This window comes from Rhea pennata, chromosome 3 (genome assembly GCF_028389875.1).
Source record: "Rhea pennata isolate bPtePen1 chromosome 3, bPtePen1.pri, whole genome shotgun sequence".
NCBI classification, from domain to species: domain Eukaryota; kingdom Metazoa; phylum Chordata; class Aves; order Rheiformes; family Rheidae; genus Rhea; species Rhea pennata.
Genome location: NC_084665.1, coordinates 75,186,869 through 75,204,183, shown reverse-complemented (window position 1 = coordinate 75,204,183; position 17,315 = coordinate 75,186,869). Strand labels below are relative to the sequence as shown.

At 39.3% G+C, this 17,315-nt stretch overlaps 1 protein-coding gene across 1 annotated transcript; it reads left to right on the top strand.

Moving 5' to 3' along the window:
- The first annotated feature begins 431 nt into the window (after positions 1 to 431).
- Positions 432 to 11,737, top strand: LOC134138872 (calcium homeostasis modulator protein 6-like). The gene is made up of 2 exons (XM_062573071.1): positions 432 to 452; positions 11,319 to 11,737. The coding sequence occupies exons 1-2, from the start codon at positions 432 to 434 to the stop codon at positions 11,655 to 11,657; spliced, it is 360 nt and encodes a 119-aa protein (XP_062429055.1). The 3' UTR covers positions 11,658 to 11,737.
- The last annotated feature ends 5,578 nt before the right edge of the window (positions 11,738 to 17,315 follow it).

The following is a 17,315-nucleotide window of genomic DNA, read 5'->3' as shown; positions in this document are numbered from 1 at the left end:
CAGGAGGACGCTTAAATAACTGTGCCTTTATGTAAGGTATGGAAGAAGTTTAGGAATGCAATAAAATACTTAAAATTGCAAATGCCGTTCAAAATAAATGATAGTGATGATGATGCATTATTTAAACATTGCAGAAATGAAGGAGGAAAGACTCAAAGCCTTGGAAACTTTTACTGCTAACACAAAATATAGGCAACTAGGAATGCCTTCGTCTTATGTCCCAGTTACCATTCTTTCCTTTCTAATCATATTTCCCTATTTAAAAGAAAAAAAAAAGTTTCTGCCAGTCACAATGTCTTAGATGCTCGCAAAGGGCAAGACGGCCTAAAAGCAGAACAGTCAGTTATAACGGGGAAATACTGCAAGTGCCTACACGAGTCCTGTCGAATGCACTGCAGCTCAGCCTTTAAGATAAGCCAGACAACGCCACCATGGAGTTTGACACAGCGGTGGTAAGCTGGTGTAGTTTGGATTTTTTTGCAGGTAAGGGAAGAGATTGATTAGAAAAGCTGTATGAGCAAGTGATGCTAAAAACCAGAAGCCAGAAACTTTCAAATTCTGTAAGAACAAAATTCAGTTACGGATAGATCGCAGACCTCCCTTGTGGTCACCACAGCTGAATGAAGAGCAAGATGAATGTACATTCTGCCCAGAGAAATATATGTTAAAGTTTAATTAAAAGATATATCTGCAGATAGGCCAGGTGATGGGATAGGGGTTGAAAAAAAAATATGTGGTGATGTCTAGTCAGTTATCATTTTTTTTGGTGAAGTTATCTTCTTCCTGGGTTTACTTTGGAAGTAGTAGCTGTTGCTATCAATTTCCTTTCACTGGCAAAAGTGTGTGTAATATTTTCCAGCAGTTTCTCCCATATGGATAAATGGTTTACAATTCTTTTAAACTCAGAAATGACTGGTATCCCTCACCAGACAGATCATACGCTCTGTTAACAGTTTCAGAGGTGGTGGTGTTCCTCTCCATATTATAAAGACCAGCTGAGTCTATCAAACATCTGTTTTCTGCTTTATGATAGATATGTGATGATGTCATTAACCATAAAGGACAGTAAAATGCATAGTGTATTTCAGATGAGTGGGAACCTACCTCTTCAGCCAAAAAAAGTAGCTATGGGACACTAAGCTAATAAAATTTTTCTCACAATTAATCCATATAAGCACCATAATTCTGCATATCTTTCCAAACTGATATTTTTTTCAGATTTGTGCAGTGTGTTCGTACTAGAGGATATTAGAAATTTCCAAGGACTCCGTTATTTCTGGGATGTAGCTTTATGAAGTCACACGCAGCTTCTGCACCATGGGGCCATGGGGTCTGCTTGGAATGCAGATACCTTTGGGCAGCGTAATCACAGAAAGAAATATCTGACTCACTGCATTGCGTTCTTCCCCCCACCCCACGCCCTTTGGCTCTATGCTGTTGCTTGAGTTCAAGAACTGCTACTTTTTACCAGAGGTCAAAAAAAGTTGAAAGGTTTTAATTCAGATTCCTTTTGGATGCCTTGTGAGAAAACTGAGCTATTATTGCCCAGAGAGCAAAGCTAGTCGTCTGTCCAAAACATTGTCAAGGTTTGGTTGAAGATCTGTCGATACCCAAATCAATCCAAAGAGGATAGTTATTTTTCTCCTTTCCGTAAGCAGAAGAAAATGTTCAAAGCTCTTCTTCCAGTGGTCTCTAATCTCTGCAATCTGTAAACCTAAACAAATACATTCTTACAAACACCACATATGCTACCTGGTAGCCTGTGTACCAGCTTCATACGGCTGCAGATTATTTTAGAAAGTCTTACAGGTAACAGAGATCCACAGACTTTCCCAAATTGATTGTACCTGAAGCTAGGCCTGTGCAGAGAGACAGAAGTGATGAAAATTTTAAGTTTTAGTTTCAACCCTAAAAATAAAAAAAAAAAAAAAGAAAGAGAGAGAGAGAGACATGATTTGTCCTCTAAGCCAGGGGGAATTCATTAGATTCTTTTATCATTCATGCCTTTCTCACCTGATTTCACCCAGAGAAGTCTGGCATAACTAGTTATGGGCATAACTAAGATAGCTACATCTGAGAATTTTGGGAAAAGATAGTTGCAGCTCTTGCACTGCCTTACTGTTACAGAAAGTTTCTTTCAGTAATAAATATTTGGGCAGCAAATGAGCCCAGGATGAGAAACTTGCAACAGGAGGAAAGCAGCCTACTTCCATGAACTGAAGAATTAGCTAATCAAGTTTAAAAAGAGGCAATAATTTTAATTGAATGAAAAGGTACTGAGCATACTGTCATAGCATATTATCAGACAGTCAGCTTTGGATCACATACACACGCATGCGTGCACACACATGCACACAGAGAGGACTGGAACAGAGTCAAGCCTCAGCTATTCAGCAATACCATGATATCAAGACATGATACACAACTTGAAGAAAGCAAAGCCACAAGAAATACAAATGTATATAATGAGACTTTATAATTTTGGGGGATTTAATGTGCTTACATTTGCAAAAAGTCATTTTATGATTCATCTTATTTTCTATTGTAAAGGAAAAAGGCAGAGCTCCGTTTTCTTAAAATTGACTGTCTGACTACCCAGGGTGGATTATCTGATCACAAATGAGTTAACTCTATAATCTCCCTCATTAGGGCTGCTTAATTTCTTTATAAAAACTGATCATTTCTACCTTTCTAGTCATATGAAAATATCAAATATTTTCTCATAAGCACAGCAAATATTTTTCATTTAGTCTAGAGATCACAGCCGGTGATGTTTAAAGAATTGTACAGACTTACTTATGGCATGTATGGATAGCATATTAACTGTGGGTTGAACAGTAAACCACTCATACTGCTGGTTGCTGTAGGATTCAGTTATAGGAGCCCCACTGTCTGAAATGAGCATCTGTGGACCTATGGTGCTAAAAGAGCAGCAGTAAGTGATAGAAAAAGAAAACTACTGAAATTACTTGTGCAACTCTTCAGCAGGGTTCATCCTTCAGAGCCTCCCTCAGAGCTGCACTTGGCTTTGTGGACCTAGTTCCTACCTGCTAAAATTCCTTTTCAGCCAAAAACTGCTAAGAAATGCAATACTCTAAAACACTAAAATAATGTACGCAAATGCTTGTAAGCTGTCCATACGGGGTCACAGTGCTACTTCTCAGACTGCAGCTCTGCTGAGTACTAGCACTAATAATGATTTATGTGGTGCCACTGAGCCGTGTGACACTTCACAAACATGTCAGAAGACTGATTCCATCGTAAAGTCGGAAAAACTTCCTCGGTTTCACAAGTGGAGGTGGCGGGCCTCCAGGGGAGAGCAGTTCACCTGGAGGGTAGGTGCAGATCTGCTTGAGGACAAGACTCCACCAGCCAAGCTTTAATTTCACCTGGAATGAGACAAAAAGAATTTCAAGGATTTTCCTAGAACTAAAAGATTTTTCCATATGTCTATCTTAACTGAGCACTGAGAAATATAACATACAATCCTTTCAGTTGAAGAAGCAGGTCCAGTTATGAGAATAAAATCCATTAGCAGTGCAAAGTTGCTCAGCTTCCTTGTATCTCTGGCTGTAAACATTTTAGATGAACAGTGTGGAGAGCAAGCTGAGCCTGACAGGACTAATGACAGGAGTTTGGTAGAGGATGGGCCTTGGTCAGAGTAACAAGAAAGAGAACTACTTACAGAAAAACCAAACCAAAGTCTTCCACTTTTCTGAACACAGAGACTGGAAGTAACAGCAAAAGCCCTGGCAAAGGCTAAAGAGCTTATTACAAACATTTGTCTGCAAAAAAGAAATTTACTCAATACTACTGGCAAAGTACACACACACACACACACACACACACACACACTGCATTCAAGGTCAATATTATGCGTTTAATGTAACTACAGAACTAGTTAGACTGCAACTTTTTGTGCCTATAAAATGTTTGAAATTCATTCAGCTGGAAATTAACGGATAAAAGTTAAAGCATTAAAGAGAAACTTGATAAAATACTGAACAAGTCAATTTGGTTTTGGCTGACCTTTATTTTAGTAAAACATTTTCAAAATGAGAAGGTGTTTCAAATAACAAAATCAATCTTTTTTTTTGCTAAAAAACTCTATCTTCTTCATTTGGGCATTGTTTTTATCTGTTTTGGAAGGCAGGAAATTTAATGCAAATCAGTGCAAAAAAAAATCATTAAATCAGAATTCTGTGCTCTTTAACAGAAAACTGTTCTTCTGAAAGCTTTCCAGTTAATGCTTTACAGCAATTGTGAGAACCTTGTTAATTCAGACAACAAAAATAGCTGTTTTGGGAGGACAATACATGATGTGTAGATGCTGCTAAAGCAGCTCTGCATTCCCTCTGCCTCTCTGCGGCGGGGCCCTCTCCAGCCCCGCAGGTGTCCTGGAGCTGCCTTCAGTCAGGGCTGATCCAGCCCTGTGCTGGATCTGGCTCGTAGGTCCCGTGCGGTTCCCCGCCTTGACTCCTGCCATGGTCATTCCCCCTCTTTCCAGCCAGGGTGGTCTTTCCTCTCCCTCTTCTTTACTGGAAATGTTTTGCTTGGAAGGGAGAGATAATCCTTTTTCACACACAGATCCCTTCTCCTTTCCCAGGAAGTTTGTTCCTGAAATTTGCTTCCGTGATCCTGGTATTTGTGAATATTATAGATAAATAAAACACTGCTAAGGTTAAACCCAGGAAGAGCAGCAGCAGGGTTCCTAGGCTGTAATCATTCCCTTGCATGGATGTCATCTACTCCAGAGCGCCGCTCCTGCCCCTTTGGGCCCCTCAGTAAATCAGTGGGTCTCAGGGGCAGCCCAGGTCCCTGTCACTGCAATGAGGTACCTCTGCAGCGATGTCTCTTTCTTGCTCTAAGCCAGTGCCTGGCTCTCCCAACACCTGCAGAAACCCTTCCAGGCAGGTACGGCAGTGAACAAGGTGCGATGAAGCTCCTCTTCACAGCTCTTTGCTGCCTGCTGCGGGGGTAAAGCCACCCTCGGTCTGATTTGCCCGTTGACATGGTGCCACGGCTATAGGAAGCCCCAGACAGAAGCGCTCTGTGATACAGGGCTGTCCGAACTGCGAAGGGATGAGCAGCCGCACCGGATGTCAGTGTCAACAGGAAAAGCAGAAACACAGTGTGGAAAAGCATAACCAAGCACTCTGATTTATCAGAAGCCAGAAAATTATTTTCATTGCTGCCCCCTTTACACAGTCACTCCAGGGGTCCACTGGCGAGGAGATTCTCGTGTGAGTCACCTTCGCTTCTACTTTAAAGAACTGCCTGTGAGACGTTATAAAAGGTGAATTTTTGATATTTGTGTCATTCAACTAGCCATCTGTCTGCCTTGAATATGATACCTTTACACTTCTATTCCTCGGTGCTGAGAGTTTTAAAATTAATGTAGCTGTGACTCAGGCACTGCAATATAGGCACTAACTTCCATGCTGGCAGAAGCAAACTAGAGCTTCTATTTTTTCCTGTCCTCTTGACATCTGCAAACATTTTTTCAGACATAGTGAATTTTGGTCTCAAAGTGTAGTAACCATTACCTCTGACCGGAAACAGCTTCTGATAAATCCAGCTCAGTGAAAGGGCAACCAGTATTTTTTACAATTTATCTGGGGGAACTTTATGTTAAATCTGAAAACTATTGGAAACTATTAAAACTGAAGAAAGAGAGAGAGAAGAACTGCTCTTCAATCACCCTCTTGATGCTTTAAAAGTTATTTTTCTTCCTCCTCTTCTCTTGCAGGAGATTTAGAAAATTTGTAAGAATCAAAACTTTTTCCAGAGTTTGGATTTGCAATAGAAAATGAATATTTCTCACAGCAACCATACTGTTATGTAAAAAAAAGGAAATACTATTGTCTAAGAGGCATTTTTTAGAGCAAAAGTTCAGCATTGCTGAAAGTGTATAGTTTCAAGATGAAATGAAAATAACCATTGTATAGGGGGAAAGAAGTCTATCCAATTGATTGCAGTTATCTGAAACAGCAAAAGAAACAGTAAGGAGTATTGAACCATCTATATATATATGTACATGTATATATATGTATACATGGTAAATACTTTAATTACTGACACAGTGGTGTAATTTCTTTCTTAAAACTATCCTTTTACCACAGAACTCAAAAATGACTCGTATGATACAACATTTTTTAAAAGGCTCTAGAAAAAGTTACAGGTAACTTCCTCTGATGTTTTTGTAAAGAATGAAATTAATATATACGTATATAAGCATAATGTGAAATGCTCAAAAAGCAGATGGATCTGGCTTCGTTTAAATTGAATTTTCAAAACATATTTGACAAGATGCCCCACAGAAGTTAAGAAAAATTAAGAAGACTGGGCAGCTCTGGGGTTGGAGTAAAGGTCCTTATGTCGTTATAAACTTGGATGCAGCAGGAATGTGATATACATACACTGTGAAAAGTACTGTTTAAAAGTTTCTTAATCTGAATCTTGATCTGAAAAGGAGGTAAAAATCAAGGCAACAATATTTGCTGATAGTATGAGGTTATTCTGGGTGCTTAAACATTTCTACTACTACTTCTGCTTTGAAGAACTGCCGATACACTTTACAAGGCTGAATAGACAGGGCCTTAAATGGCAGGAGAAATTCAGTGTAGATAAAGTGATATTCACAGTGAAACCCAATCCTATCTTCACATATAAAATGATGGGCTCTTAGCTGGCTACTACCCCTTAGGACTGAGATTTATTGGTTATAACACCTAGCTCTGAAATGTCAACTCAGTGCTTCAAGGAGCATCAGAAAGCCAGTCAAATGTAAGAAATTATCACAAGGAAGTAGAAACCAAGATAATGTTAGCATATCCTTGCAGAAAACTGATTCAGCCTTCAGTGGGCTGCGTATCTGCTCTACTCTCTGTTTCTCCTCATGTCAAAAAGGATACAGGAGTCCTAGGGAATGATTCAGAGGGGAAATATGGTAAAAAATAGCACCAAACAATGAAGAACTCCTCAGTCTTAAAAAGAGAAGGAAGTGAAAAAGGTGTAAAAAACGAGTGGCAGGAAGAGAAGATGTAGTATCAGCCGGTTTCTTTTTTGCCTTATAAGAACTTGGGGGGAATCTGGTGGCACCCTTGGGGGTGGTGGCAGCTTTGAGTGAAGCTGATTCATCCCGCTGGCTACTTAAGCCTACCTGTGGCACAATGTTTTGAAAGTTAAAAAGTTTGCACGAGTTAAAAATGTGACTGGGCAAATTCACAGATGAAATGTGTCAAAGCCGTTCGATGAGAACACGCGCCCCCAGAAATCCCCGAGCCGCAGACTGGGGTGTGTGTGCCTTACGGAAAAGTACCACGGCTCGCTTTGCCTGTCCTTATACTCCTCCCTGGGTATCTGCTTTGGCCATTCTCAGCAAGAGGTTATCAGACTGAACTGAATTTTGTAATAATTCAGTCTTGCTGTCCTTTTTGGTCTTCTCTTTAGTGTTCAAACAATATTTATGTTCTTGTATAATACTGCTGCACGATAACAAAGCAACTTTTCCTCCAGATTGAAGTAAGTCTTTCAATTAGTGGTACATTTAAGAGTCACTTTGCCTTTGTAACAGTCAGTCGCTGCTGAGCATTGCACATTTTTTGCAAGCCCTGCGGGTAACCCTACTCGGTGACTGCATCCCGTGATGCACAGGCGCCATCTAGTCAGCTTCCCAAAAAGCTGCTCATCTAGCTGCATGCAAAGCATCGACGGACAGACCAATGCCCCTAAAACAAAGGGATGAAAGATACTTCTTACTTACTCCTCCAGACTATTATGCATCTACAGCTTTTTTCCCTCCCTGTATAAAAGGTCTGGGAAGTATATTCTGCAAATATTCACAACCACATCATAGTCACATTCTAGCTAATGGTGTTTAGATTTTTTTTTTCTTAATTTTGTCTACTTTATGTTTTCTGAATATGTGTGAAAATACAGGATGATTCTTTTCCTCAGTAACAGGACAAAGTTCAGCTGTGTCCAGCGAGCATCCTCTTCTTCATTGTCTTTCTTGAACTTCTGTTGTACTCGTAGGTCACATCAGGCCAGTTCTTCATTATCCCTAGGCTTCTGTTCATTCCTTTATTTAATATCTCCTCTATAAAGTCAGAGTTTTGTTTAAGTCTTTGACCCTACTTAAGACAAAAGGATGAGGGTTGCCTGACATTCAGCACTGTCCTGGTCTCTCTGCATGCTATTAGAGGCTGAACACTAGTAGAAACACCCTCAAGACTTTTCCCTTCCAGCTTTCAAAACTCTCTCTCAGCTCAAACTTTCTGTTTGAGGTTATGATAATTTATTATGCATTCTTTTGTAGGCTTTTTTCAGCTGTAGCAGAGACTGTTGGTCTAGACATAGGTGTACCATTGGTGAGCATCCATAAACTGAAAGGAATTCAAACAGCTCAGAGTTTTATATGGCTTTTTGCTCACAGAAGTCTTTTGAATCTTCAGGAAATACATGTGGGAAGTTCAGCACTGTGTATAAATATAAGTGTATTTGTGTGTGTGTGTGTGTGTGTATAATTCTTAATTCTTGTTAGTGTTGTGAGAGAGAAATCTTAAACATGGAAGAGTCTCACAGAATCTGTTCATCAAGACGCACTCCTTAGCACTGTGTGGTTATCTGGGCTCTACCCTGCAAAATCTCTTGATTTGGAGCAGAAAGAGATTGATTGTCAAGTTCTTCATCCACATTTCATTCATACCAACTTTTGGAAACTATCATACATGCTGAGGGTGCTAACATGTTAGTGAGAGACCGCTCTGCACAAGTGTTAAATTGCACTATCTTGCCTCACGGCTATATCAGTTTGTTTGCCTCGCTACCTGCAGAGCCCTGGTTGACAGCAACCTTAGTTACTGAAATGCTGTTGTGGAAATAAATGATACAGAACTGGAGACAAACAAAATAACTTCTTCCAAACCAATCCCATAGCCAATCAGTTATCCATTATTTCTAGGAACTCTTTCGGACCTTTTATGGAAAAGGTCCCTAGCAGGAGCTTCAGTTGTCAGATGAAAATGAGCAGCAACACACAGAGAAGTTGACCTACTACACTCAGGAAGAACATACTGCTCTCAGGAAAATAAGTCTCTGGTACCTCTTGAAAATTGCACAGATATGTCTTCTGTGTTAAAGCAAAGGAATATAGGTCTTACATGGATCATAGAATCACAGAATCATAGAATCAGTAAGGTTGGAAGGGACCTCTGGAGATCATCTAGTCCAACCTCCCTGCTCAGCAGGGTCACCTAGAGCATGTTAGACAGGGTTGCATCCAGGCAGGCCTTGAAGATCTCCAGAGAAGGAGACTCTACGACCTCTCCAGGCAACCTGTTCCAGTGCTCTGCCACTCTCACAGGGAAGAAATTCTCCCTCATGCTCAGGCAGAACTTCCTGTGCTTCAATTTCTGCCCGTTGCCTCTTGTCCTGTCACTAATAGATGCTATTCTATGAAAAATGAATTTTGTCTGTCATAATAACACCTTTCACTCAATGATTGAAAGGGAAACTGCTAAAGAAGGCATTCACACTACATAGGGTTCATTAAAATCCATCATAATTTGATATGCTTTATTGTATATTGTTATTATACTTTTCCTCCTTTTAAACATGATCTGGAAATTAGTATTCTCTATTTTGAGCCACAGAAATGTTGCTGGAAGAGAGATAACCCTTATGCTACCTCTTCATTTTGCCTCTGAGGACCATCCCCCAAACTGAAGAACAGAAGACACTGGAAGCTTTAAATGACTCTCCAAATTCATTTGAAATAATTTAAGCTCCCACCAGAATTTAGACAAGTCGTTGAGCTGCAGCATTCTCACCGTGCTTGTTTCCTGCAGCCCAGGGTACCGTATGGATCCCAGGGTACCTTCCTTTTTTTGTATGGCTGCATAGCAATTGATTGACAAACATTTGCATTTACAAAATCTGTTTCAGAGCTGGGCATGGAACTTGCCAAGGTACTGGCACTTTTCACTGCAAGTTTTCTCCTCAGTAAAATTCAGCACGATACAAGTTCTTCTCTTTTTTCATTCTTTGACTCTTCTAAATATCTAAAGCACTTGTGAGTATTCATTAGCTGAGAAGACACTGAGGTCAGGAAATGAGAAGTCTCTGTAACTGAGACTTGGCAAGTGAAACAAAGAAGGATGGCTTGTTTGACTACAAATCTCAAAGCTTGAATCTATTATTAATTTCATGCTTATATTCCAAAAGAATAGTTAAAAATACATTATTTTGCATAATTTTCTTGTTTTCTTCTGCTCCAGTAGAGAATGCAGTTTTTCAACCCTTTTTTGCAGGAAAACATCTCTTTTTCTCAGGCAGATTAAAATATTGCAGTTGCCTGGGTTTTCATAAGTCCCTAATTAGTATAATTGCTTTTGAGAGAAGTATTTAATTTTTTGAAGTATTTGTCTTGAAATATTTATCATGCTGCTCATCCAAGAAAAAGCCTGAAAAGGGGAAAACTCTATTTCATTGAATTAAGATAGTACAAGGAAGGAGCAAAAGCAAAGAAATCTGACAGTTTTTGATGCTTCAGTGAACTCTAAGGAAACAAACGAATCAATTAAGAGCCGGGCGAACACAAACTTATTTTTCTTTACCACTCAGTGTTTTTCACCTAGAAAAAATATCGGTCTGAGGTGAGTGGCAGCACTGTTAGATCTTCTAAGCTCTCCTCTGAGCTTTCTGCTAAGTTCAAGTGGATATTGGACTGACCAGTGTCACTAAGACATCCAGTCTAGACTGGGCCTCTGAGACTTATCATCAAATGCTAGGGATCTTAAGTCCCATATGAAACAGGAATTCCTGTATTCCACAATCAGGTCCATATCCTTCCTACAAAACACATAGGACACACTTTTTCCTGTGTGTTATGGCAATTGGTTATTTTTCCCTGGCTCAGAGATCTGAGGGAGCAGTTTGCAGGAGCAGATAAATCACAATAAGCAGGAAGTCTTATTTGGAACACCTCTTGTGGACAAAATGGTTCTGCACTGTATGTGCAGTAAATATGACCAGAACTGCAGACCCTGCTGTTCAGTACCATGCTTTTAAACTGGAGGAACCTGGGTATAACTGAGGAGAAAGCTTTACTTCACTTAGCAGGGTTCAATCCAAAAATATCAGCTCATGAGTGCTGAAGCTCTGTAAGACTGACTCATATTGTTATATGGGATCTCCTCCTTCCACAGGGAGCAGACTTATACTCTTCCCAAGGGGTGCTTGCTTGCAGTTTTCATCTCTGATTCAACATTTTTACATGTAAAAATCACCAATAACCCATCTATCTGTTTTCCAAGCTGATAGGGTGGCTTCTGATAACGAGCATCGTGACTCTGGCACTGGTTTCAGCATGTCTCAGCCGCTGTTACTCCCCAGTTAGCTTTCTTCAGCTGAAGTTCTGGAAAATTTACTTGAAAAGGGAACAGGAAGTTTTTGAAACCAAGGCCAAAGAGCATGCAACCAAGCTGGCAGAAAGAAATGTGAACTGCTTTTTTGAATCCACGGAGCCAACACCATTTCCGACTCCCAGCAGCGAGGACTGGCAGAAGATTTTGTTGCTGTATGCCTTCAGTGCCAAAGAGCAGCATTACAGCATGATACACAAGTACGCCAACGCTAAAGGCGACAGTGCCTGATTCAGTCTAGGAGATCAAAACTGCCCCGTTTTAAGGTTTGTGGATGAAACAAATGCAAGTGAGTGAGAGTGTTAATGACACAGATCCCTTGTAATGGTGGCAATCTCTTAACCTTAGTGATGCAAACACAGGGTCTCATTCTGTGCTCTTATTGAAATTAATGCAAATCATATGTAAAAGCTGGTAGTCATAAAGCTCACGAGGATGGGTTTGTTTTTAAATAAACTTTATTACTTCTTTACTTAAGTGCATTTAAATAAATATATAATTCATAATGGGAGTTTTTATATAAAGTTGTTCATTAAGAAAGAGACATGTATATAAGATAATAAACATTCACAGCAAAGATATCAGTACGGACTTTTCAAATTATTATCAAATACCTGAAAAGCATTTGGCAGCTGGGGTGATAAATGCATAGCTTCATACCTGGTGATATCTATAAGATAAAAAGGGAAGGAAATTTTGATCAGAGTTCAACTTAGTTTTTTAGATATGACTTAACATATATTTGACTTGAAAACATATTTTTCAGTGGAGCTTAGAAAATGTTCCAAACTAAAATATTTACTTTTTGTCAATCAGCTTTTCAAGGAACGGACCATGCCTTTTCAAATCTGGGAAACGATTTGCATTTTAGAACTACCTGCACATTTAATAAGGTGTTCTTTGGAAATAGTAAGAAATATTTTAGCTTATCATTGCTTATCATTTGGAATAGATAAGCAAAAAGATTCCAGACATTTTGCTTCTATGTATTCAGCAGCTTGCAACAGTGAAACTAAAAACTTCCTCTGTGGTAAATTCTCTTTTTGCAACATGCCTTCTGAACTAGCTCTACTGCTCAACTGCTCATTTCCTGTAACCCCAAAACTCTTCAAAGGGAAAAAAAAAAAAAAAAAAAAAAAAAAAAAAAAAAAAAAAAAGTAGGCATTTGAATGCTTTATTTAAGGAAAAGCAAACCAATATTAAAATTTGTGTGTCTGATTTATGTTGTTTTCTCATCTTACCTGACAAAAGCTTTTTAATACATAAACCATATTACACATAGGATTTTGGCCTGGCAACAATTCTTAACTTACCCCTGGATTTCCCTACTAAATAAACTATTTAACTTGCTCCAAAATGGAGCCTAATTCCAGATTAAAGTGTCTTGAGAAGTTAGGCTCATGCAAAAAATGGCAGTGTAGGTGAGGTTTATAGTAACAAATATTTCTAGCACAGCTACACATTTAAGGACACTACGTATCAGCAATCCATATTAGTAAACAATAGAAACTTAAGAAGGAGTGGACATTTCCTGCAATAGAACATCTAATTGTAAGAAATGAACATATTAGTTCGAATGAAAAATGGTAAATTTCAGTTTCTCTTTGAAATGCTTTCTTTAGAGAGCATTTTAGAGATGAGTCATAGATTGTGGTGTTAGGGCTCGCCTTCCAGTCTTTCTCTTCCAGAAAATCTTTTCCTTCAAAAAAGCAAACTCTCACTTGAAAATTATTCAGAGGGAATCCCATGAAGGTGTTTGTTATGGTCATTTTCTAAGAAGGATGTAAGAGAAGAGCCTATTTTATCTAGCTGGATATAATTAGCTTGGATGCTCCATTCTTACAATAAACTGAAACTATAGCATATATAAAGAAAAAAAAGTTTAGTACTATTTGTAGAAAAGAATGAAAAAAAAAGCATTTGTTTTGTCATGGAGTTGCTGTCTTGCTCAGTTTTCCTTTTCTTCCCAGAAGCTAGAGGTTAATAGAGTAACAAGCACCCGGGTTGTTTTCCCTGTCTCCAGGAAGCCCTGTTCACTTAGAAATGGCCCTTTTTGCCTCTCGTACTCAGGAGTTCGTTTGTTCATTGACCCCCAGAAGAAAAAAATAAATCTGCTCCGGAATGTCACACATTGGGAGAATACAATGTCCTGGCCCCGCTGGAATCAGTAGCAAAACGTTCCTTGACTCCGTGTGGGCGGGCTTTACCTTAGAAATATAATAAAAATCGCTCCGGAGAGACTGCAAGCACCAGTGAGCAAGCCATGCCTTACTTCACCCCCCTGAGGAGAAGCTGCAGTTCAAGCACTGTCAGAATTCACATTACTCAGCTCTACCTGGGAGGGGTTTGGCCACCTCCTGCTCGGAGCTGCAGCCACCAGGATGTCATTGCCAAAGCTGCCTTGGCTTTCCAGGAAAGGCACAGGCCTGACACTGCTAATCAACATAAATGAGCAGAGGCTTCAGAAGGTGCTATGGTGCATATTTCAACTTACCCACAATGACAGCAGTCTGTTTTCCACAGATAAAATGACTTTTAAATGACTTCTAGTAGAAGGAGAAAAATCGTACAGAGTAATCAGTAATTTGACTGGAAGAGACTTGCATTGTTCATATGAAAATAAATAAAAGAATCAAATCAGATTAGATTTTTAAATCAGATTCTAAACAAAATGACCTACAGGAAAAATAATTGCGTGGTGTGGTTTTGCTGTAAAGTGCGGCATTCAAAAATGTTATCAAATGATTTGATATGTCCTAAGGCAGTAAGAATAATGTTAACACATACATAAAGAAAACCTCTTCTGTCTATACCCTATTCAACTTTTGCTCTTCGTTTTAGTCCTTGCTGTGAAGAACACACATGGGGATGTATTATGTAACACTTAATTGGGGGAATAACGAAAGAGTTTGCTATCCGGCTTTCTCGTCACTCTTCTTTATTTCCGAGTGATTACAAATGCACAAGAAAACACCTGCCGAAGAGGACTGCCGAGGAAGTTGGTGAGCTCTCCGTTCGCTGGTGAGTGAGGCAGCTGCTCCAGACGTCTTCGCTCAGGGAGCAAGGTTTCAGGAACGACGGTTCGTTTCAGCTGGTTCTCTCTGACCAGTGATAGGAACAATTTCCATGGAGGAAGCTCTCTCTGCTGGATCACAAGGTGAAGGGGAAGGGGATCGCAGCTTTGTCGAGGACACCTCGCTTTCGTCTGTTCTGGGGAGCTCATCAGGCCATGCTCAAGCTCAACCAAAAGCTTGTGATTAGTTAGAGCGTGACAACACTGGCAGGGGATTTTTCTCTTTCTGTTTTGAAATATCCTTGTAGAAATTAAAACTGCTTCTCATGTGGGGAAGTGCAGCTTCCTGTCCCATGTCTGGTGCTACACAGCTCTGGCTGTGTGCTGTATGAAAGTGTAGAAAAAGTCCTTACAGATTGCAATGCAAGGATCAGGTAAGTCTTCGCGGAAGGAAAAGCTGTCAGGTTTTGCATGGCTTTGGCTTATTGGATGACTTCTCCCTCCTAATGATGTGGTCTTTCATGAACCTGCCCAGGGGCACATTATGTGAATGTACTACGATTTGATTAAAAAAAAAGGCGGGGGGGAACTAACACATCATCTTTGGAGACTCCTCAGAAGATCAAATTACTACCTTAAGAGGACTTTTGGGTAAGTTATATAGAGATACATGCCCATTTATGTATGAAGATATGAATACATATGTATATTACTTTTGTATGCAGTCATGTTTGATTTTTTTCCCACCATTATCCAACACTCATATCTTCTCCAAGTAATTACATTTATAATGAAAGAAATTTTTAAATGGAAACTTCAGCACACTTCAGAGTGCTCTGTTGCCTCTTTTGGTCCCTTACCTGACTGTTAGCCATCTTCAAAAGCTGGTCTGAAAGGTTTACATTGAAGAGAAGAAGTAATATGAAATAGACTTCTAGGAACATGCTACTAAATAAACCAAGCAGAAAAACGTATGTGTATAGCTTAGCTAATATCATCGACTAATGGTAATGTAGCTTGTGTCACTATTTTTTCTAACATTTATTGTCATTTTTCTGAGAACATCTCCTCTAACTTCCCCGTCCTTTGGCAGGCATCTATAGCATGAGCTGGAGTCCAGACGCAGTTCCAGAGGACACATTGTCTCCCAGGAGCAAACTGAGTAGCTTTCTGCAAGACACTCCTCTCCTGCAATTTTACTTTTTTACACTATTTACTTAAAGAGAGCAAGTAGTCTGAATGTTGCTAGGCTTTGCCTAAATCATACTCCGTTATATTATAGAATTCTGTAATTATTATTACAGCAGGTGTGCACAAAAATAAGGGCTACATATAATTATTATGTATTGTAAATACATATTACTTGTGAAATACATTTTCAAGTGTGTGAGAATCTCTGCCTTTTATAGTTTCCCCATAAATAAAAAAAAAACAGAGAGATTTTGCTGTGATGTTCTATACAGAGGTAAATGCTGCCTTTTCTCAAATGCAGGCTTTAATGGGTGGGTAATACCCTTCTGGTGACATGTTACCTAACATTTATTCATTTCTGCTTTTGAATACAGCAGACAAGCTGATCCAGTGTCAAGTGAAAATTAAAAAAAAATAATAATAAAAAGAAGAAGAAGAAGAAGAAGAAGAAGAAGAAGAAGAAGAAGAAGAAGAAGAAGAAAATGTCAGTGCATTGAGCATATCTGCCCAGCACAAAGGAGGGTGGCAGAGAGTCAAGGAGTGTCAGTTTGTCAGGACCAGATGCACAAAGGCAAAATGAGCACAAACCAGCCCCTAGTCTCACCCAGCAGCCTGATGTTGCTTCTTGGCCTGATCTCAGATCTATGCTAGCTTGACTGGCCCAGACATTTCTGCTTTGTGTTCACTTACATAGAGGAAGTATATCATTCAAAACTTACCACATCTAAGTAAAAGTAAAGATTTTACTGTGCTGTTTAATCTAAAAGCCTGGAACCTAAAGAAACATTTTTGATGTCTTATACTAAGCGCAACTGCAAATATTTTGCATTGAAGTTTAGAAAGGAGAAGCCTTATTCACACCAAAGCCAGCAGCAGTAAAGGCTCCAGGATGTCACTAATGGTCCTTGCTTTAAAAATATTGTGTATGCAGTTCTGATTTTGCTATGTAAGGCTTGTAGGCAGAGTGTGTTTAACAGACTTTGGATATACAGGAGTCAACCTACATGCACTGTGGTGCTTTAATGCTTTGTGGCTGGTAGGGACCTTTGTAGGAAATGTTGCAGAGTGTGAGCATATCTAACATAACAGAAGTTTAAGAGAACAATATTATACAAAACAAATATAGCATAGATTATTCATTCTCAATGCAATAAGAGGATTCAGTTGCTATATTCAGGGAGGGGGGAGAGAGAAAAAAAAAAGAAAAATGTTCATTACCTTGTAAAGGACCTTTTCATGGTCAGCCAAAGGTGCCACATGCCTATCATCTCTGTGAGCTTAGGCATAATCACCAAAAATCCCATTGAAGGCATACGGGTGTATGAAAGCAGGTCTACTTCCAAAAGAGTTAACTTGATGATAAGAAATGTTTAGGGAAACTTATTACATATTGTAATATGGTTCTTGTAATATGCTCCTTGTAACAAGGTGTAACATGCTGTAACTTGTTATTTTAACTTGTAACAGCAAGTTGGGCTGAGCCCAGAAAGGGCTGGGTAATGAATAACTTAGTTACTGTTTTGTAAAAAAAAAAGTCCTCTTAAATTTCTATTGCCCTATGCCACCACTGTATTTCACTATTAAGACAAAGAAAGGAAGAAAGATTATAGTTAGGATTATAAAGCTCTAGTGGGAATGGACCTTGCTGCCCCAAGGTAAGAGCTGCTCCTGGCTTAGCAGGACTA